The 21,119-nt window shown below is 60.4% G+C and overlaps 2 protein-coding genes across 2 annotated transcripts in view; both read right to left on the bottom strand.

The window, feature by feature from the left end:
• Window positions 1–249: 249 nt before the first annotated feature.
• On the bottom strand, window positions 250–7,843 carry CTSH (cathepsin H). Its single transcript, XM_074156193.1, has 12 exons — window positions 7,747–7,843; window positions 7,574–7,605; window positions 7,356–7,461; window positions 7,146–7,216; window positions 6,571–6,675; window positions 6,190–6,276; window positions 5,402–5,457; window positions 4,292–4,373; window positions 4,139–4,207; window positions 3,686–3,792; window positions 2,262–2,387; window positions 250–1,017 (listed from the first exon to the last, which is right to left on the bottom strand). The coding sequence occupies exons 1-12, from the start codon at window positions 7,817–7,819 to the stop codon at window positions 942–944; spliced, it is 990 nt and encodes a 329-aa protein (XP_074012294.1). The 5' UTR covers window positions 7,820–7,843; the 3' UTR covers window positions 250–941.
• A 1,451-nt stretch (window positions 7,844–9,294) lies between these two features.
• Window positions 9,295–21,119, bottom strand: part of RASGRF1 (Ras protein specific guanine nucleotide releasing factor 1) — a 38,298-nt gene continuing 26,473 nt past the window's right edge. Inside the window, exons 16-27 of the mRNA XM_074155874.1 lie at window positions 19,578–19,703; window positions 18,791–18,961; window positions 18,475–18,581; window positions 17,685–17,797; window positions 17,288–17,348; window positions 14,150–14,253; window positions 13,705–13,789; window positions 13,225–13,422; window positions 12,057–12,136; window positions 11,296–11,413; window positions 10,892–10,960; window positions 9,295–9,387 (exon numbers count right to left, since the gene is read on the bottom strand). Coding sequence (XP_074011975.1) covers window positions 9,295–9,387; window positions 10,892–10,960; window positions 11,296–11,413; window positions 12,057–12,136; window positions 13,225–13,422; window positions 13,705–13,789; window positions 14,150–14,253; window positions 17,288–17,348; window positions 17,685–17,797; window positions 18,475–18,581; window positions 18,791–18,961; window positions 19,578–19,703 — 1,325 coding nt within the window. The remainder of the gene's footprint in view (window positions 9,388–10,891; window positions 10,961–11,295; window positions 11,414–12,056; window positions 12,137–13,224; window positions 13,423–13,704; window positions 13,790–14,149; window positions 14,254–17,287; window positions 17,349–17,684; window positions 17,798–18,474; window positions 18,582–18,790; window positions 18,962–19,577; window positions 19,704–21,119) is intronic.

Here is a 21,119-nt window from a genome sequence, read left to right as displayed (position 1 = left end):
GGAGAGCGGCGGTCGGCAGCCCCCGGGCACCCCCGCCCTGCCCCGGGGCCTTAAAGCTGATTATAAAAGCAAATTGCGCAACCCGGGGAGGTTTTAAGGCTGCGCGACCCCTTGCGGCCGGCGGAGCCGTGTCAGGAGGGGGGGTGTCCCCCCGTCGGGCACCCCCGGGGTCGGGTCTGGCCCTCCCCCCCGATGGGAAAGAGCAGGCCTCAGGCCCCATCCCCCATCCGTGACCGCGGACACCACACCGGTGAATGAGTCATCTTTATTCTGCCAGTGGCCGCTTTTAGCATGAAATAACACAAAACAGCAGTGCCCCTGACAGACACACACCTTGCCTGACCACTGCGTGTTTATTAGCAATGAGCTTCTGGCTGTCTTCATTGATTCATAAAAGAAAATCATCCATTTCTTCTCTATTTGCATTAAAATATCCTATTCTTTTTTAATAAAAAAAAAAAATACTAGAAACAAATGTCAGAATAGATAAAGTGTACAAACGGCAGCACTCCTCCAGAGAAAGGAAAAATTATCCATCCATTGCCAAGAAGTGAGATGTGCCAGTTGGGAAACAGCCGCTCGGAGGAAGGGGGGAGCTTTGCTGGGGCAAAGAAGATCAGTCTCCAAACCAGGTAACGGTGGGACATCGCCACCCCACAAGCAGCGTCCCCCCCCTGCTGCTGCCACCCCCAGTGGAGCCGCGGGGCCCGGGCTGGGACGGGGTGGGGGTGGCAGCGGTGCTTTTCGCTGGGGAGAGCAGGCACGGGCCTTCCTACCGCAAGAGGCTGTGTGTGAGCCAAGGAAGCTGCCTGAGCGTGACGACTGTTGGCAGATGGGTGTTTCCTCTGGGCCTGCCTTTCTTGGGGTTTTGCATTCGGAAATTCACAGGCCATCGGTTGTCCCTTTCCCTGTGCCCACCCTCCCCGGCCTGCCCCCTCCTCTCACACCTGAGGGACCGGGTAAGACGCACAAGCGGCGAGGCCACACATATTCTTGCCACGCTCGATAAGGAAGTACCTAAAAAGAGAAAGAGATGTGTATGAGTGAGCGTCCCCTCCTCCGGCAGAGTCACCACGGTGTAAGGGGACTGTGCAAGCTCCTTTCTCATGCCAGCACACAGAGCAAACACCGGAGACAGCGCTGCTGCCGCCAGCGTGTCCCCAGGCAATGCCATTCCCTGTCCCCTTGTGCCACAAACCAGCAGAGTCAGCACCTGACTCCAAAAAATTCCACTTGCAGCTGGAAATACTTGAGGAGCTGGAGTGAAAGCTCACTCCCGGCACAACCCGTTCCTCTCGGGACGTGTAACCACGGCAGGGGCACGGTGCTCTCCCAGCACCGGGCAAACCAGCGGCACAGCAGCTCCGCAGACGCCAGCCGAGCCCCCGGTGACAACAGCAGGTCTATGGATCTAAGGGTCTGCTCTACCCGGTCACCGCAGGAGTGATGTAGAGCCACGGCTCCTTCGCTGCCGAGGCGGGGATGATTTCCCTGCCTTTTCCCAGAGCATAGAATCATGGAATCATTGAGGTTCGAAGGGACCTTTCAGATCATATATATCGTATAACAGCCTTCCAGTACCTGAAGGGGACTACAGGAGAGATGGGGAGGGACTCTGGATCAGGGAGGGGAGCCATAGGAGGAGAGGGAAGGGTTTGACACTGAAAGAGGGGAGATTGAGATGAGATGTGGGGAAGAACTTCTTTGCTGTGAGGGTGGTGAGAGCCTGGCCCAGGTTGCCCAGAGAAGCTGTGGCTGCCCCATCCCTGGAGGGGTTCAAGGCCAGGTTGGAGGGGGCTTGGAGCAACCTGGTCTGGTGGGAGGTGTCCCTGCCCAGGGCAGGGGGTGGCACTGGATGGGCTTTAAGGTCCCTTCCAACCCAAACCATTCTATGATCAAGTCCAACCATCAACCCACCACTGCCAAACCCACCACTGCCAAACCCACCACTAACCCGTGTCCCTCAGCACCACGTCTGCCCAGCTTTTAAATCCCTCCAGGGATGGCGACTCCACCACTGCCTTGGGCAGCTCGTTCCAATGCTTAATAACTTTCAGTGTAAAAATTTTTCCTAATATCCATCCTAAACCTCCCCTGAAAAAAATGACACCAGCTGCTATGAACCAGCTGTGAAACTTCAGCTTGAGAGCATAGGGGTGGCTGGGGGCGGCTGAGGGTGGGTGGAAGCCCACGCACACGAGGTCCCTTTCCCCAGGTGCAGGGAGACCGGGGTGGCCCCGGCAGCACTGGGACCTCCTTACCCGTCCATGCCCCAGTGTGGGCCCCAGGAGTTCTTCACAATCCAGTGGGGAGTTCCGTTTTCTTCCCCGTAGCCCACAGCAAGGACGGCGTGGTTCACCTTGTCAGGAGTGTGCTCGCATCGTGGGCTGCAAGGAAAAGGGAAAAACAACACAGATTATTTTTTTACATGAAAACCCAGCCTGTAATCAGCGGTGGATTAGCCGGCAGTCCTGATCCCACTCCAACTGCAAAATGGACTCATGGACTCTGTGAACTTCCAGTCGTGGAGAGCAGGGAGGGAAGCCAAGGAAAAGAAAGAGCACTCGGTTTTCCCACTCGGGAATAACTCCCGGCCATATCTGAAGTCCGGGCAATAGGCTGCAGGGACCTTTGATCTGAGCACCCACTCCAGCCCTCTGCTCAGAGTCAACATCAACAGTGTCACACAAGAACGAGCTACAAGGAAAAAGAAAATCAAGCAAAAGAATGTTTCCAATGAAAACCAGCAGCTCTTAGTGCTTCCCAGCACTGCTTCGTTCTGCCCCAAAGTTCAGGGGCACTGTTCCGCATTTCGCGCAGAGAACAGCGAGTTCTTCGGTCTAAATACACATTTCTTTGTATTTCCTCTGAATTTCCAGCTTTTAAATTGTGCGTGATGGAAGTTGCTGCCCATGGTATAAAACAAAGAAACACAAGGTACAAGCTCCCATCTGTAGAGCACCCAGATTTAAACATTTTCAAATGGCAGAGAGCTAAAAGATCGGTATCCCCGCAGCAGAGTTACTTCTCTTGAATCTGTTCATAGTTGGTCCGGGGAGCACGGCCTGAAAACACCGGAGCATCAGTTATTCCGTTTGCTCTGACTATAAATCTGGGGGACCACTTTCCCTGGGTTGTTCCTCAAACTGGCCGTTCCCGTTGCCATTCCTGTCCTTATGGCCACAGCCAAGGCTCTGGGATTCCCGGTGCTGCCCGTTCATCCCCGTGCAGATCCCTCATGTTTGGACTCTTGGTTTCATTCTCCCTACAGTTCTACGTGAACTGAGGACTCACTACTCTAAAGTGTTTTTTGAGTTCTCTCCAAACTTTTGCCCCTTTTTAATGCCCTTTTGCCCTTTCCCCATTTCTCACCCAACAGAACCCTGCCCTGCCGCAGGCAGCTCCCACAGGCCTCCCAAAATACAACACTCGTCCTCTTAAGGAGCTCTTTGCCCTGGCTGTGGAGCTGGCACAACCCTCCAGACCTTCTGCTAGCTCACCTCACGTCCCAAACTACTTTTTCATCTCTGCCACTTTTCTTACACGTCTCAGTTTACTTACATTTTCTATTTTCAGTTTAAAAGAAGACACAGGAAGAGTGTCCCCGTGTCCCTCCCGGGGGGGGAGGTGGGGAGGGGAGTGACTCTGTCCCTCACCCACACCCCCCGGGCGCACAAATACTCACTTTGAGTAGACTCCCTTTCTGTAGTGCATGAAGTTACTCGTCACCTCAAAGGCAAAGCTCACCGGGTTGTGCTTCCCCACGGCTTCCACCATCCCATCCTCGTCGTACTGCAAGGAGAGCATCCCGGGGTTATCCATCTCCCCACTACAGTCGGGATCCCCGGAGCAGCACTCGGGGCACAGCGGGGAGGGCAGACCCCAGCCTGCTCCTTGCAGACAAGGAAACGAGCGCTGTTGGCATTGAAAGACAAGAGCCGAGACTTCCGTATGGCCTGGGGAGCGGGCAGAGACCTCCTGCCTGTGTGTTGCCTCCAGCACTTCATTGGTGCCACCATCAGCAAAGGGGATGAGGAGGAGCGTTCACGCCAGCTCCGAGGAGCGAGTGGGCACCCGAGCAGGTCCCAGGGCGGGCTCGGCACAGCCCTGGAAGCTGGGAAACACCTTGCGGCCTCACCTGGGTGATATTGATAACATCCTTGACAAAGGCAACAGCCTTCTCCGGCTGGAACTTGCAGGTGCCGTTCTGTGGGGACAGAGAGGAGCGGGGTTAGAGCTGCTCGGGCCCCCGCTCTGCCGCAGGGATGCGTCCGCGTCGCCCCGGGAATACCTCGGCCCGGTACGGGTAGGCGTCCTCCCCCATCAGCCCTTTGTTATACAGAATGTACTCAAAGGCCTGGCTTGGCAGCCCCCTGCAAGACAACACAGCCAGAATGCAGATTAATTAGGACGGGAACACCGCAGCGTCTGCAGAGCGGAGCCGTCAGCCCCCCCCCCCCCCCGCAGCCCTACAGACCCCTCCCGCACAGGGTGGGCAAGGGGAAGGACAGTGTGTACCCCAGACCCTCTAACGGCACGAACTCCAGCCTGTTCCTGCCCTGTCTCCCTGTCTGGGACTCCTGGCCCAGCCCATCACCGTCTGGGATGGTCCTATAGGTGCGGGAAGATCCCCGTCTCAGGGGTGCCCAGTCCCCAGGGGTGAACGTCCCCTCGCCCGCACAGCCCCAGCCCTGCCAGCTCGGCTCCGCAGCCCCGCACACCCAGAGGTGGGTGTCTGTGACCTCCGCCCAGCAACACGGCACGGGCAGGGACAAGGGACCCACGTCCCCAGCAAGGAGCCATCCCCGGCCACCTCCGGGGAGCGTGGTCAGGACCTGCTCCCAGGGAGAGGACTAAGGAGGGGTCAGGAGAATAAAAAGCACCCAGAGTGGTTGTGCTCAGCTCTCTGAACATTCCTCAGGGACCCCTTATCTGACAGAGGATGTAAGATTTCAGAAAGCTTTATTTTCTGCCTGCTGTGGCACTGCCAGCAGGAATTCACCAAAGGGGAAGCGGAGGTTTCTGTGGGTTCCTTAAAGCACCACGAGATGTGCGTGACCCACGAGCAGAGCACCAGATAAAACTCCCCCTGTTTTCCCTGGGCACGTTAAAGCCTCACAGCACCCGTGACTGCGGCATCAGAAGATGTTGCAACAAAGCAAGTATCGGAACAAAAACTAATAAACAAGAGGAACAACAGAGGTTAGGAAACGCCGGAGATTTAATGAAAGAGTCTAACCTCCAGGGAGGGCGAAATTAAATCCAATCCCATAACTGTCTTCCCTCACCCGGGGAAACAAAAACCATCCCCAGATCCTGACACTAGATCTGGAGGGAGGCTGTCAGTCACGGAACACAAGATACTCTCATTTCTGTTCTTCCTTACTGTATTATTACTTACCCGCTGCAGCCGTGGTTGTTAAAAGCCTGGGCACAATCAACCAACTGCTGTTCCGCCTACGGAAGAGTGTTTTGAGTCAGCAGATGTTCGACACCTGCGAGTGGAGTGGGACCGGGTGCGACCCGCGCGGTGTGAAACCCAAGAGCGGCTGCCTCCTCACCCCCCCGCCACCGGGAACCACCCCCCCGAACGGCTCCACGTCCCGAGGAGTGGGAGGAGGAGGAGGACGTCCAGCCGGGGACGCTCGGGCTGCAATTCCTCCCGACGCCCGCCCGGATGCCGTCCCGCTGAGGGAGCGCTGGCAGACATCCCCTTCAAAGGTCAAGTTCGTTTTTCACACACCCAGCCCTCGGCTATCCCGGTAAGGCACGCGAGTGGCTACTGCCCGTCTGCTTCTTCCAGAACATACATCCTCTGACAGTTTAAAAACTTAAACAGCCTCACGGCGTGCTGCTGGCAGCGTGCTCTTCTGCAGCATGGAGCTCCTGCCGGCTGGTAGCCCCAGACCCGGCTCTGGCCACCCACGCCTGCTCCCAGGGTCAGCAACTGTCACCCTCCAGCCTCTCCGGTTTCATCCTGCTCCGAGAAGGGCTCTGCCCAAGCCCGGGGCAGCGGGACACATCCCGAGAGGGGATGGTGACAGGCACAGCACCCAGGGACGTACAGCCGGAGTCAGAACAAGCAGCCGGTGGCTGTCCCGGGCAGGGGTGGGCTGGCCCTGCAGGAGCCCCCCCGGATAACCGGAGGCAGGACTCGCTGTCAGTACACAGAGAAGGAGAATCTCTTACCAGCGAGAGGAGCTTTCCCGTGGCAATAGCGATAGCAGACTCCAAACACCCCGTGGTGGAAAAGGTCCAGCAGCTCCCACAAGGGCCCTGCGTTGGGAACCGGAAAGGAGCCAGTCCTAACGTGCCGGGGGGTCACTGGCCTCCCGAAACTCCAGGGCCGGGGCAGAAGGGCAGGTCAAGAGCACAGCGCTTCCACTCCCTGCCCGCAGCCAGGCTTCGCCTTCCGCTTGTCCCCTGGCCTCCCCCTGCCCCAGCCATGGAGGGGGTCCCGGGGGAGCCTGCTTCCCTGCGGGCACACACCCCCCGCACTCCTCCTCCCGCCACGGTTCCCCCCTCTCCCAGCCCATTCTTGCCGCACCCCCGATGACACACGCTCCTCACCTGGTTTTTCACGGGCGTCACAAAATTTCCCTTCTTCCTCCAGTCGATGGAGTCTGGATACGGTCCAGAGCCGCGCAGGAAGTTCCCCTTCGTGGCTGAGCAGTTCTGCAAGCGAGGCAGGAGGGCTGTGGCAAGCCACCATGCCAGGGGACTGCCACACTGCCTGCTGTGTGGCCACGGCCCTCTGCACGCTAGCCACGCCAGCCAGGGAGCCCTGGGCCAGCCCTGGAAGGGCACTGCCAGCCCGCACCCCCAGAGCTGCTCAGGGAGCCCCTAACTCCCCAAAGAGCCGGAATCAGGCCTTGGGCCTACCCATAAAAATAGAGATTAAGCTGTAAAGCTGAAAGTGGAAGTAAGAACTTGGCCAGAGCCGGGGTCAGAGCCAGAGGCGGCTGAAAGCTGGGACGGTAGGGGACAGGGGGGCTCACTTCCTCGCTCTTACCCAGGCTCTGGTGGGACAGGGCACTGAGCAAAGGGGGGGTTCCAGGCAGCACAGCCATGGGGTGCTGACCCGCATGGGGGTGCAGCACAGCTCAAAGACCCCCGCGGGGGCCCTTCCCCACCCCACGACTCACCTGGGGCTCTCTCCACAGGTACAGTTTTTTAAATTCAGCGAAGGTGAGATCTGAGAACTGGTTCAGCCCCACTAGAAGAAGAAGGAGGAGAAGGAAACGGGAAGTTATTTTTTTCTCGCTAAAGCTGGGATTTCACAGCCAGAGCTGGCCGGGGGTGGGGTGAGGTGGGGAGGGGGGGGTGGTTTGAGATGGGGAAGAAGTAGCTCCTACTCTGGAAGCTGTGGTTGCCAGCGTTGTGCTCCTCGATCTGCCTCTTGTTGCCCAGGAAGATGCGCAGCCGCCGGGGATACTCGCCGGGCTCGTACCGCCGGTTGTTCTGCCGGGGGGGGGGGGGGGTGGAGAGGGGAGGGAAGGGGGGCAAAGCCCATCAAACCCTGACCCCCAAAACTCCCGAGGGGTCCCCGGAGCCACCCCCCCTAGAGCTTTACCTGCAGCATCCAGGCTTTGAACTGCAGCTCATCTGCGGGGAGGGGTAGAGGGGGGTCAGTGGCTGGCTCGGCTCGGTTCGGCTCGCCGCCCCGGGCGCTCTCCGAGCGCCCGGGGCGGCGAGCCGAGCCGAGCCGAGCCCCCCTCTTTCCCCCCGGCCCCAGTACCCCTTTACCTTCGGCGGTGGGTTCCCAGGCGGCGATGGGCACCAGGAGCGCGGCCGAAACCAGTATCGCGACCCAGTCCATGGCCCCGATGAACTGGGACGAGCCGCCGCCGGAGGGGCGGGGAAAGGGAGGGGGCGTGGCCACGCGCAGTGGGCGGGGATTGGTTAGCGGGCAGGGAAAGGGAGGGGCGGGGGAATCGGTCAGTGGGCGGGGAAATGGGCGTGGCGTGTGCGGCGGGCGGGGGAAGGGGGTGCGGAAGTGGGCGTGGCGCCGAGGGGCAGTGGGCGGAGAAAGGGGGCGGGGCATGCGCAAGGGGCGGGGAAAGGCGCCGGGCACGGACCGGGGAAGGGGCGCGGAAGTGGGCGTGGCGTCGCGGCAGTGGGCGGGGAAAGGGGCGGGGCGTTCATTCGGGGCCCCGCCCCTCCTCTTTCGGAAGGAATCCGGCCTTGCCCCGCCGATTAAAAACCATACCAAAAGCCCCGTTTCACCCTGAGATAGAATAGATTTATTAGCAAGAGGTAATCAGGAAACATATATTTTTACAAAAAAAAAAAAACTGAATTTTTTTTATATTTTTTTTTGCCTTTTTTTTTTTTTTTTTGTTCCAAACAAGCTGTAAGTTGAAATAGTATTTTTTTTTTTTTAGGGCTTGAAAGAGAATTCTCATACCACGAGGTATTGCTTACAGCAAAAGTGTTGTGGTTGTCGGAGTGGAGCATGCCTGCCACCGCAAAGTCAAACTGTGTTTAGATACTGTACAATGTAAAAAATACATGGTAATATTCACAGAATAAGCACTACATTACTATACTCCTGCTAGAAGGTGGTTAGACAGGATTACAGTATATGTAATAAAAACACTCGGTCATCTCTGCTTTGTCTAACTCTACAGCGTGTTACTCATGGTGCTCACAAGGGACGCGCGTCTATAGCATATCAACAGAAGCTGCTCGGGAGCCGCAGGCAGCGAGGAGGCTCAAAGGGACGTTTCCATCTTCCCGAGGTAGTAGGGACGGGGGGGGAAAAGGGGGGACAGCGGCCGCGGGGTCCCCCCCCGGGCGCCAGGCCAGCGCTGGGGGGGGGGGGGGGTGGCACACAGAGAGAGGGCAGCGTCGCAGGGAGGGATAAACTTTTAATGCGTTCTCTTCCCCCGCCTTACAGAGTTTGCCCAGGGATGTTACTGCCCTCGAAGTCCGAGCAAGAGCTGCTCCGCGTCCCCCCCGGGGGGTGGGGGGGAGCACCGGGGGGTTCCCCTGCCCGACCGCCAGCCCCCCTCGAGAAGAGCAAATGACAAAAAAAAATAACATCATCAAAAAGAAACCGGGACTCCAGCAAAGTGTCGATGCGTGAAACCTTAGAGGATGCGGGGAATCCTACGCGAGGTCTGCTGCGGGCTACGGAGGAGGAGGAGGAGAAGGAAGAAGAGGAGGAGGAGGAAGAGAAGGAGGAGGGGGGCGGTTTGCTTGGAGAAGCAGGAAGGTGGGAGTCACTCCAGGGCGCCCAGGAGACAGAGCTATGTACAGTATGGTATAGCTGTGTACACGTCCCCGCCGCCCTCAGGAGGGCAGCTTGGGCTCTATCCGCAGAGACGCTTCGTAAAGGGTTTCTTCGTCCATCACGAAGGAGTGGTCCAGCAGGTACTGCGTCACCTGGAGGGACGGGAGAGCCAGAGCGTTAACGGGCAGGACCCACCCCTGCTGCCACCGACCAAAAATGCCAAAATTGGGAACTGCTAAAGGCCCGAGCAGTAATTCAGTGGGGGAGAAGCGCCTGCAGCTCCTGCACACCCACACGGGCGTTGCGGGTGCTCCTCTCACCAGGGGCACAGTCTGGCCGAGTCCTCGGCTGCTCCTTGGGGTTTTTTTGCTTAGTTTTCCTCCCTGGTACTATTCTATCAGCTACAAAGGTCTCTCCTGTTGAGAACACCACATCCTGATAATTAAGGCACCACCGAAGTTGGGAGACGACGTTCCTGCCGCACGAATGCTGCCGTCGGGGCAGGACATCTGCCACGGTGCTGGCAGAAACTCTGCTGGCAATTCCCGGGAGAACGTTCCCAGGTGGGCTCCTGGCCCCGCTGGCAGCGCGGCACCTGCGGCTGGTGCCAGGGCAAGGAGCCGTGCCTGGGTTCGGAGCCAGCCGGCGCGGGGAGCAGCCTGGGAAAGGCTGGCAGTGTGCTGGGGGGGCAATGCCAACGCTGCAGCATCCTGGGGGGGCACCAGGGAGCCCGCTGCAGTGCCCTCCATCCCCTGCACCGCTGCCGAGAGCCTCCCACTGCTGCCGGCACAGAGGCTCCAGCCACGCTCCGGCTGCAGGGACGGGCAGCAAAGCGGGAGGGAGCCCAGGGCACGAGGGCAGCGGTGCCCGGAGCCACCGGCACGTTACTCATTCCCGTGGAATTCCTCCATGTATGGGGAAAGGCACAGCTTCTCCTTCCACCTCCAGGTCAAACACCAGCTCGGGCTGATCTCAAGCCCTGGAGCTGCCCTCCCGCAGGATGGGGACATCCACAGCAAGACCCGCGCTCTCTGCCTCGGCCAACGTTTGCCCAAAGGTGGCTCACAGCGGAGGACGGCTCCATCCCCAGCGCCCACCTGCTCCCCGGGAGCCCTTCCAGGCTGCTCCCTGCCACGCTGCCCGGCCACGGCCGTGCTCCAGCCCCAACTTGGAGACCGTGCCGGGCTGCTGCCCGCCGTGCCCAGGATCGTGGTGGGTCACGGCAAGAACCAGAGCAAAAGGGCAGCCCCCTTTTCTGGGAAGGAACGGCAGCAAAGCCGGGGACAGAGAGGGCCAGCGCTGGCTGCTTCTAGCCAAGGCTTGGACGGTGGGCGAGCACCCGCATCCTTTCGCCCTGCCAGCACTGCTGCGCGGGCGAGGGGCTGGTTACGGCTCACACAGCAGGGGACACGCGTGCCCAGAGGGGCAGGGAGGTCGCCACCCGTCTCCCCTAGCTGTGTCGCCCCCCCGTTACGCCTTGCCTGACACAAGCCCCCACACCCGCCCTGGCTCTGCCAGCATTTCCTTCCATTCTACAGCATTCCTTACAGGAGCACCCTGCCTTCCCGCCGGAGCGGCCAGCAATGGGAGGGGGCTCGGACACCGGGGTGGGACACGAAGAGAGGGAGCGGGTGGCTCTCGGGACAAAGGCCCTACCTTTGGCTGGTGCTCAATCTTGTAGGAGGTTTGCTGGAACTGGCGGATCTCTCTTATGATGTGTGAAATCTGGGGGGAGATAAAGCACAGGAGCCGGTCAGAGCAGAGCCACCCCCACCAGCACCGCGTCCCCGCACCCGGGGCGGGGGGTGACGGGCGGCCAGCAGAGTGCACCCCGTCCCCACCTTCAACGCAAAGGGCTTTTTTCTTTCTTCCAGGCACATCCCTCCCCAGGGACAGCCCCGGCTGCGTGTACACATGCAGGGGGACGTGTGTGGCCACCCGGTGCCATGTGGATGACCACCGGCTGCGGGGGGTGGGCACAGACCCGGCTGGCACCGAGGGGCATCGCTCCAGTGCAGCCCCCGCACGCCTGCCTGCCCCAGCGGGGCTGGGAGACTCACCATCCTCATCTTGGAGAAGTTCACCAGGCCGTCCTCGGTGTAATTCGGGGTCCCCTCCTCGATGAACGCCAGGTCGGTCAAGTACATGCCCAGGTAGGGGACACACGGAGGGTCACAACTTGGGGAGCAAACCAGGAACAAATAAAGAAAGAAAAGTGCCTTACTCTGGGGCTTCGGAGCGGGGAGGAGGGTCGGACTCCACAGTCAGCAGAGTTTGAAGGATTCTCTCTAATTTACAGACACCCCAGAAGGAAGCCTGTCCCCGGGAAGGCTGCTGCTCGCGTGGGCCTCGTCCTGCAGCCGCCGTCTCCGCGGGCAGGGAGGACGAGCACGAGCCCGGCCGTGCCCCACACGAAGCCGCGGGCTGTGGGGTGAGCCGGGGGCAGCTTCAGCAAAGGGTTGGGAACACCTCTCAGAGTTCCCCCCCCCGGTAGGAAACCGCAGCAAAACACGGTGCACGTGGGGGTTCAAACCCCGAGTCTCCAAGGGGAGGAGTGGAAAAAGGTTTCCGGGAGCCGGGCAGTGATTTGCCCCTTTGCAACCCCTTTTATTCACCCCGCTGCTCAAAGGAGCGGCTCATGCTCGGCATCCACTGCCCTGTGTCTGCTGGACACGTTAGTGCAGGCTCTGAAATCATCGTGAGCCCGCAGCGTGGGAGCCGGGGTGGGATGCAGGGTCCCTGTCACCGCGGGGGTCCCGGGCCGTCCGTCAGCAGCCCCCCCGCAGCAGCAGCCACGGGAGGAGAATCATCGGTCACTCACTTTTTCAGTGCCTCCCGCAGGTTCTTGAACCTCCCCTCCGACGACACCAGCTTCTGTAGCTTATCGATCAGAGCCTTCGTCTGCAAGAAACCCACAGCCTGGCTTGGAGAAGGCCCTGGAAGAAACCCCCATCCCCACGGCTGCGGGGGGTGAAGCCTGCAGAGCCGCAGGGTCATTCCCATCCCATCCCATCCCATCCGGCTGCTCAACACTTCTGCAGGCACAAACTCTGCCCTTGTCACACCTGGCTCCTGGTGACGTCCAGAGGAGCCGAGCAAGCCCTTGACAGCAAAGTTCCTCCAGCGCATAACAGAGACCGGCCACGCGCTTGTTTCCTTCCCCTGCCTCCCACTTTCTGCTTTAATTTACAGATTTGTCACTTGGCAGGAAAAAGAAAGACGGTGTTTGAGATTCAGAGGAGCCCACACAGTGGCCCTGGCTCGGCAGCCCCTGGCCTCCGCCAGGCTCTGCACCGCGCGGGTACAAGCTGTTTCCCAAGTAACCCAAGACAAGAATTCATTTTGCTCATCCAGAATTGGTCTGAGAAGCCCAGAAAAGCAGAGAGTGTGTGTGTGTGTGTGTGTGTGTGTGTGTTTACAGCTGTGTGTGTGCGTGCGTTTACAGCTGCAGTCACCCTTCAGAGAAGGTTTCTTTCACTGCACATCCGATCTGCGGGACCTCTCACAGCCGGGCAGACACAGTGCTTAGAGACAGGGTTTAGTGACGGTCTACGGCAGCGCTGGGTTGATCATAGAATCATAGAATCATAGAATGGTTTGGGTTGGGAGGGACCTTAAAGATCATCGAGTTCCAACCCCCCCTGCCCTGGGCAGGGACACCTCCCACCAGACCAGGTTGCTCAAAGCCCCATCCAGCCTGGCCTTGAACCCCTCCAGGGATGGGGCAGCCGCAGCTTCTCTGGGCAACCTGTTCCAGTGCTTCACTACTGAAAGGTCCCTTCCAACCTGGGCAATTCTACCATTCCATGAATAAACCCGACAGCGACGCAGGGCCTGAGCTGCTCACACACCACCTCCCTCCTGGGAGAGACCCACAAAAACCTTACTCTGTTTCCTGTTTTTCCAACGCCCGTGTCTTCTGTCACCCCCACACCCAGCCCGTCACCCCCTGCCCTGACCCTGGGAGCGGGTCAGCCCCATGTCCCTACCTGCTTGGAGACCTTGAGCCAGGTTTTCTTCAGGCGGAAGATGGCACTGCGGTTGAGGGAGGAGGTGATCTCCAGCACCGCGTTGTAGTTGTGCAGGCACCGGCAGATGTCGGCCACCGCCACCCACTTCTCGATGGCGCTCACCCGCGCGTTGATCTCCTCGTTCCGGAGGATCTCCGATGCAATCAAGTTACTGACCTTTGGGGAGACACCAGTCCCACGTGTCAGGACGAATCTGGGCAAAGGCTACGCACCCTCCAGCCTCACAGCACTTTTTAAAAAGGTTTCCCTTCACTGCAGCAGCCCCAGCAGGACCAGGAGATGCTCCACCTGCAGCAGGTCCCCCAGGTCATGTCACGTCCACGGCGTGGGGGCAGATAAACCTCCAACACCCCGGTCCCTGGCTAACGCTGGGGGCAGGTTGGCTGCGCTGCCTCCTCTTTGCCCGTCCCCCCGTTCCCCCCCTGGGGCTGCACTTACATCATTGAAGTGTTTCGTGTTCTTCATGATGTAAGGAGTCCTTTCGTTCTTCTCGAGCTTCATCCAGCCTTGCCCGAAGAACTCTCTGCAAACGACAACATTCAGGTCAACATTTCTTTCCCATTTTTCTGGGACGCCCAAGCCCTGCTGGCTCCACCGCATGGAGTGGAAGTGCCGGGGCCTTTGCCCCCCCTGCTGCTGGAAAGGGACCACAAGGATGGGCTTGAAAGTGTGATGGACATGAGAGGTTCTCCTGAGCCACAGGGGGACACCAAGATAAGCCACAGGGTGAAGCCTCAGATTTGGGCTTGAGCCCAGACTGGGCAGCTGGGAAGGGTTTGCAGCCTCCGGGTTTAGCCGGGGCCAGGCTGGACGTGGGGGAGCAGGCGGCCACGCAGCCCTGGGCGACCAGAAGAGCCCTTCCTCGCTGGTGGGGATCACTCACTCGTACGGGATCTTCTTGAAGACCAGGTGATCCAGCAGCGTCAGCTGTTCTGCTATTTCCAGAGCCGAGTGGTTTTCAAAAGGTTCTGCTTTGACCCCCTCCGCCTGCGTGACAAAGGCAGCGATGAGGGCTCCTGGGCTCCGGGCGCAGTCACGACCCCTGCACGGCACGCACAGCAAAGCAACGACGCAGGCGGACTCCGTCGGAGCCGGCGTGTGGTGCCGTGCTGCTCCAACGCTCCCGAGGCACCGCGTCCCGCGTCCTGCCCCTGCTGGGGAGCGCCAGCCTCACACAGCCCTGCCAACCCGACGGTTTTAATTACATTATCATCCCAGCACAGGTACGGACACTAAATTAACTAATCTTCTCCATTTAAGTAATTAGGTGTCAGCTGCGGAACGGATCCCCGCACGTCGACTTCTACAACTGCTGCCTTTTTGCTCTACGTCTGTGTAATTAATAAAGCACCGGGGGATCCCCGCTGGAGCGGTGCTGCCGGGCCACTGCCCCCTGCCCGCCTACCCCTGCCCGGCTGCTCGGCCACCTCGCCGGAGACCCCTGGAGCTGCCAGGATGGCTCTTCCAAGGGATGTCCAGAATAGCAGGAGAAGGGGGACAGTCCCCACTGCCAGGCTCCAGGGGGGGGGACTCGAGGTGCCCTGTGCTTGGAGACACCAGGGCTGATGGCAAGACCCTCCAAGCCCCAGACCCGCACGGAGTGATCATGGACTCCGCTGTGCTTCAGGGCACACACAGCCCGAACTCAGGGCTTTCCCAGCAGGGAATGGTTTAAAATCCTGCCCCAGCATCCCTGCTCCTGTAGAGGAGTGGCAGCATCTCTCCTGTCGGGGTCCCAGGGGAGGGGAGGGAGCAGCTCCCACCACGGGGGGTCCAGGGGAAAGAGGGGCCAGGCTGGCATCGCGCCGGGAGGGAGCAGTGCCATTGGGAAGGGCAGGTGGCTCTGGGGACAGAGCTGGGAGGGATGAGGTGCAAAGCACAGAGCACACAGGGTGGCAGGAGGTGGGTGCGGGTGCTCTGCGCTGCCTCCAGTCCCACCAGTTACTCCCACAGGCAGCCGGGACCCTCCTCGCTGCCCCCCCAGCACCACCTGGAAGCAAACAGCAAATCATAGAATCACAGAATGGTTTGGGTTGGAAGGAATCTTAAAGCCCACCCAGTGCCACCCCCTGCTCTGGGCAGGGACACCTCCCACCAGACCAGGTTGCTCCAAGCCCCCTCCAACCTGGCCTTGAACCCCTCCAGGGATGGGGCAGCCACAGCTTCTCTGGGCAACCTGGGCCAGGCTCTCACCACCCTCACAGCAAAGAAGTTCTTCCCCAGATCCCATCTCAATCTCCCCTCTTTCAGTGTCAAACCCTTCCCCCTCCTCCCACAGCTCCCCTCCCTGATGCAGGACGTACAGGTGATGCTGTGGTCCAGCTGAGCCCCCTGCTCTGGGGCGCTGCTTCGCCCCAAGAAGAGGCATCACCACACTCCAGCACCTTTTGCAAAGCAGGGGGTTCACCAAAGCAGAGCGGCTCCAGCCCCTCCCCCAGGGTGAGCCGGCCCCAGGAAACCCCCCCGGCCAGCACCAGTTACCAGCCTGTTGCCAAATCCCTGCCGGCTGTGGGAAGGGGGTTGCGAAAGCGGCTCCCGTGGAGCAAACACCAGCTGGGCTTCCTCTGGGGCGGCTCAAGGGCTCGTGGAGAGGCTGCGGGGGGGTGGGTGCACACTGGGGGGGGCGCAGGGGGCACTCCCTGCCAGATGATGGGGTGCTGTGACAGCAAACACCGGGTGGGCAAGTGGTACCGGTGGCACTCAGCAGCACCGGTGCCGTGTGGGAAGGCACCGAGCACCCGGAAGGCTCCCCGGCGGAGGGGTCACAGAATCACAGAATCTTCATGGTTGGAAAGGATCTCTGACATCACTGAGTCCAACCACACACACACACAAGAGACCCACACAATCTCGGGCACTAGAGCGTGCCCTGAAGTGCCACGTCTGCACGTTTCTTAAATCCCTCCAGGGATGGCGACTCCACCACCTCCCTGGGCAGGCTGTTCCAGTGCCTGACCACCCTCTCAGTAAAGTCATTCTTCCTGATATCTAATCTAAACTTCCCCTGCCCCAACTTCAGACCATTTCCTCTGGTCCTGTCATTATTCCCTTGGGAGAAGAGGCCAACACCCACCTCTCTACACCCTCCTTTCAGGGAGTTGTAGAGGGCAATGAGGTCCCCCCTCAGCCTCCTCTTCTCCAAACTAAACATGCCCAGTTCCCTCAACCTCTCCTCGTATGCACAATGCACACCCCCAGCTCGGGAGGAGGGGGCCAGGAAACCCACAACCCCCGTCACCCCAAAACCCAGGGCTCCCTCGCCTCCCCACCGCCCCTCTGCCCGCAGGGTGCTGCTGCTCCGCGGCTGGGATCGAGGGGCAGAACGAAACCCTCGGGTTCCGGTTGTCTCCGTCAGAGGAAGCGTGCAGCACCCTTGGCCACAGGCACAAGCCTACAGAAACCCCAGCTGCTCCCGGGGCCGGCGGCAGAGCCAGGGGACAGAGCTGCTGCCATTTCAGGTGCACTCGGCCAGTTTGAAGTGGCTCTTGAGTTTTTCTTGGAGCAGATTTTGGTGTTTTGTTTTTTTTTTTTAAATGCAGGAAGGTGGTAAATGCACTGCGGCCACCTGGATGGTTTTACACAGAATCATAGAATGGTTAGAGTTGGAAGGGACCTTAAAGATCATCAAGTTCCAACGCCCCTGCCCTGGGCAGGGACACCTCCACTAGAGCAGGTTGCTCACCCACGGCATGTTCCCAGGGCCCTGCTCCCAGGGGAGCCAACGCCAGCTGGGCCAATGCCCGTCACTTGGAACCGGCCACAGCAACACCAGAGCAGAGCTGGGGACACGGTGGGAACCCCCGGGGTTTTCCTGCTGGCAGATGCGTGTCCGTGCCCGCTCCAGCCGTCCCACGATGGTGCAGGAGGACTAAGCAGCGGGTGGGCTGGATTGGCACTGCCCCTGCCCGTGACAGCTCCAGCTGTGCTCACAGCTGGCCCCGACGCTGCAAAGCCTTCAGCCCGGGCTGGGAGACCTGCTCTGCACCGAGCCGGCTGAGTGACGGGGGAAAAGCGTATTTACCATCTGTACAACCTCCTCCAGGGTTATCTGATTGTCTCCCGGGTCCTCCTGCGTCAAGGTCCTACGGCATGAAAAGACAGCGTTACTTTAGCTGGGAAAGCACCAGAGCTGCCCGCCCCCCGGGGGGGGCACAGCACGGCTTCCTGGTTCCTCATAGATCAAACACTCAGTGAGCACAAGAATGCTTCTGAGCCCCATTTCCTGTTTTAAAGAGAAAAAAAACCACCCTTACCCGAGGCCACAGCTGGCCCCGCGTGTGGGGACGAGGGTGGGGGTCACACCTCACCCACGGCCCTGACCAGGTCCCGGTGTGCCCGGGAGATGGATGTGCTCAGCATCCTCCTCCTCGGCTCCTCCGGAGCCCCAGGAAAGCTTCCTCCCACCCACGGCTCCTCACCTGATGATGTTGGCGGCTGCTTTCCTCTCCTGGGTGAGGAGCTCGGGGTCGTGGATAACCTCCTCCAGGAAGCCGATCACTCGGAACTTCAGCTCCTCGTTGCTTTCAAAGTCCTGCCGGAGCCGGCACAGACACAGCGTTAATGAGCCGTAACGCCAGTAACGCCGGTCCCCAGCAGCTCCCCTTTAACTCCAGCCCAGACCGATGCCCCCACGCGGGATTCGGCTGCTCGGCCGAGGGCAGAGGCTGCCTCTCCCCCCCTGAAATCCCAGCCCATGGCACCTGGAAAACGGGAACCGTCCAGGAAGGCACCGGGCTCACTCTGTACCATTGAATTGGCATCACCCGGCCAGGGAGAGGTGCAGGGGTTTCCCAGTGCCAGCCAGTACGGCACCGCTCCCAGAGCCCCCAGCCACCAGTGGCAGAGGGAAAGGGAGAGCAAGGAAAGCCACGTGGTCCCCTAACCCGGACCCCAGCCTCAAACCCCCCGAGAGGAACCAAACCCACGACTTCACCGAGCCCGGCCGGGGGGCGACGGCGGATCCCTGCTCCCTTCCTTTGCACATCGAGTACCCAAACACCACAATCCACGCCTGGCCCCCCACTCCGCGCCAGGGGCTGCCAGCTCCCCTGCATCACAGTCTTCGTCTCCTCCCCAGGTCCACTCATTCGCTTAATTAAAAAAGAAGTGCCAAATTGTATCTCCAGCTGGAGCCACCCAGCACGCAGCCAAATTCGCGCTGGCGGGGAGGGAGGGTCCCTGCGGCGCCGAGCCCCCCCCGCCACCCACCTGGGAGTGTTTGGAGACCCAGTGCCGCAGCACGTTGAGGACCCGGTTGGTGGCCGCTCTCCGGATGACGAACTCCTTGTCCCCGTTCCGCTGGTCCGTCGGGAAGCCTGAAACTGCCGGCGAGCCCTTAGCCCAGCCCTGGCCCCCCCCGGGAATGGCTTACGGGGGTTTTTGGGGCTGCTGGAAGGAGCAGCCCCATCTTCCCCAGCACCCCTAAGATGCCTCCTTGTGGGGGGGCTGCCTCCCAGCCCAGTAGAGTAGAAACAGGCACCCCAAAAACACATCCCCGCGCTCTGGGTGGCCCAGGGCAGGGTACCTGCGCTGGCGAGGGACATCCTGCGGTACTTCTCCTTGGTGGGGGTCCCCTCGTTGGCTCCCGCCGTGGCGATGGCGAAGGCGGAGGCGGCGGAGAGGGCGCTGCGGGTGCTGTCGAGCTCCCGGCAGGACGTCATCACCACGCCGTTGTTGTAAGAAAACAAGGAGAAATCTGGAGGGGGCGGGGGGGGGAGAAGAAAGCCAACACCACTCCAGCCACTGCCACAGCCCCGGACCCCGCTCGCCAGCTCCCCCGGGCCAGGGCAGGACGGGAACGGGGCTCATGGAGGTGGCCAAAGTGGGGCTGCCCCCCACGGAGAGCTGGGTTCCACCCCGCCGGGGCTGGGGGAAAGAAGATGGGCGGCTTTGGATGCCACCACACCAAGGGAATTTATCCAGCACAGTCGTAGCAGGGGTTAAGCCTGCCTCGGACAGTGTGAAGACAGAGGGGAGACTCGAGCCGATAAATCAATGCTTGATCCAGCCCCAGCTCACGTCTGGAGCAGCACAACTCGCTCCTAAAGCGCCCCATCAGCCCCGGGAGGGGAGGACGGCGGGGGGGGGGGGGGGGGGAAGAGCCGGTGAGACCCACGGACCAGCTCTGCAATTCGGGCCAGAGAATTCGGCACTTCCCTCTCCCCTCGCAGGAAAATAAGGGGTGAACTCCGGCTCCTTCTCACGTCTGCTCTGGTTTCACACCCGCACCCCCGCAGCTCTGGGGGGCCAGTTCCAGGGCAGGAGAGAGCCCTGGGCAACCCCAGCGGGACGGGGACGGGCTCACTCCTTACCTGATGAATTTTTGCACTTGATGGACTTGGGAGTGGTCGGAGATTTCGTGGGGGAAGTTTCAGCTTCTGCTTCATCGCTCTGGTTGGGGTCCGTGTCCGACTCCTCCCTGACGGACACCTCCGTGCCTGCAGGGACAGGGAGCCCCGTTACCGTCACTCCCGGACACGGTTTTAGCTCCTCCAGCTCTTCCTAAGTCACTCCAGCTGGGCACACAGCAACCAACGGGAGAGGCACAGGGTCCCCTGATTACTTTGGGATTTTTGGGGGTGTTTTTCTTTTGTGGTGGGTGGGGGGTTTTTTTGGGTGGTTTTTGTTTTGTTATTACAACTCACTCAGTTCTCAGGTAGCACACACACTCTCAGGAGCAGGAGCTCTCCGTGCTGTGTGTGGGACACGTATTGCCAGCTCGGAGGCTCTGCTGGGGCCGGTGACAGCGAGCGGGACCGCAGGCGAGCTCCAGCCCATGCCCCCCGTGCGCAGTGATGGGGTGGGATGCGGTCCCTCCCTCACCCGGTGCTTGGGGAAAAAGGGGCTCACACCACCCACAGTGAGGGAGGGGATAACGTCCAGGTGCAAACGGAATCACGGAATTGCCCAGGTTGGAAGGGACCTTTCAGATCATGGAGTCCAACCATCAACCCAACACTGCCAAACCCACCACTGACCCGTGTCCCTCAGCACCACGTCTGCCCGGCTTTGAAATCTCTCCAGGGATGGCGACTCCACCACTGCCCTGGGCAGCCTCTGCCAAGGCTTGACAGCCCTTTCAGGGAAGAAATTTTTCCCAATCTCCATCCTAAACCTCCCCTGGTGCAACTTGAGGCCGTTTCCTCTTGTCCCATTGGCTGTTCCTTGGGAGAAGAGACCGACCCCCCCTGGCTACCCCCTCCTTTCAGGGAGTTGTAGAGAGCGAGAAGGTCTCCCCTCAGCCTCCTTTTCTCCAGGCTGAACACCCCCAGCTCCCTCAGCCGCTCCTCACAAGACTTGTGCTCCAGACCCCTCACCAGCTCCATTGCCCTTCTCTGGACCTGCTCCAGCCCCTCAAGGTCTTTCCTGTCGTGAGGGGCCCAAAACTAGGACAAAAGAGGGAGGCTGCAGCCTCGTCCCACTTTCCTCAAAGACAGGGAAACTCCACTGGCTGTGCCGGAGTCGCAGGCACAGCCTCACTTGCTCCCTGGGGCAGCCCCCCCTGCAGCTGAAGGGTCCCAGCTCGGGGTGCCCAGTGTGACCCCAGGGTGGCCGGGATCTGGTCCCTGGTCCCTGCCTGCCGGGGGGGGACACAGCAGCTCCCCCTGCAGCCACCAACGCCACGGCGAGTGCCCAAGGCAGAGGGTCCTCAGGGTCTCCACTGCCGAAGCACTCCCACGGGGCGAAGGCAGGGGGACCTCATCCTCTGCTGCTCAGAGCTGTGCCCGGGGACGTGGGCGCAGGGGGACAGAGGGATGCTCAAGGGGACAATGACCTGTGGCCTTTGTGGGGCCTCACTCACCCCCCTTTGACTGTCTCCCCCTGATACCCCATTGCTGAGCCTCCTGGAGGCC

This window comes from Numenius arquata, chromosome 11 (genome assembly GCF_964106895.1).
Source record: "Numenius arquata chromosome 11, bNumArq3.hap1.1, whole genome shotgun sequence".
NCBI classification, from domain to species: domain Eukaryota; kingdom Metazoa; phylum Chordata; class Aves; order Charadriiformes; family Scolopacidae; genus Numenius; species Numenius arquata.
Note: the sequence above shows the minus strand (reverse complement) of the source record. Positions and strands in the feature narration are given on the sequence as shown.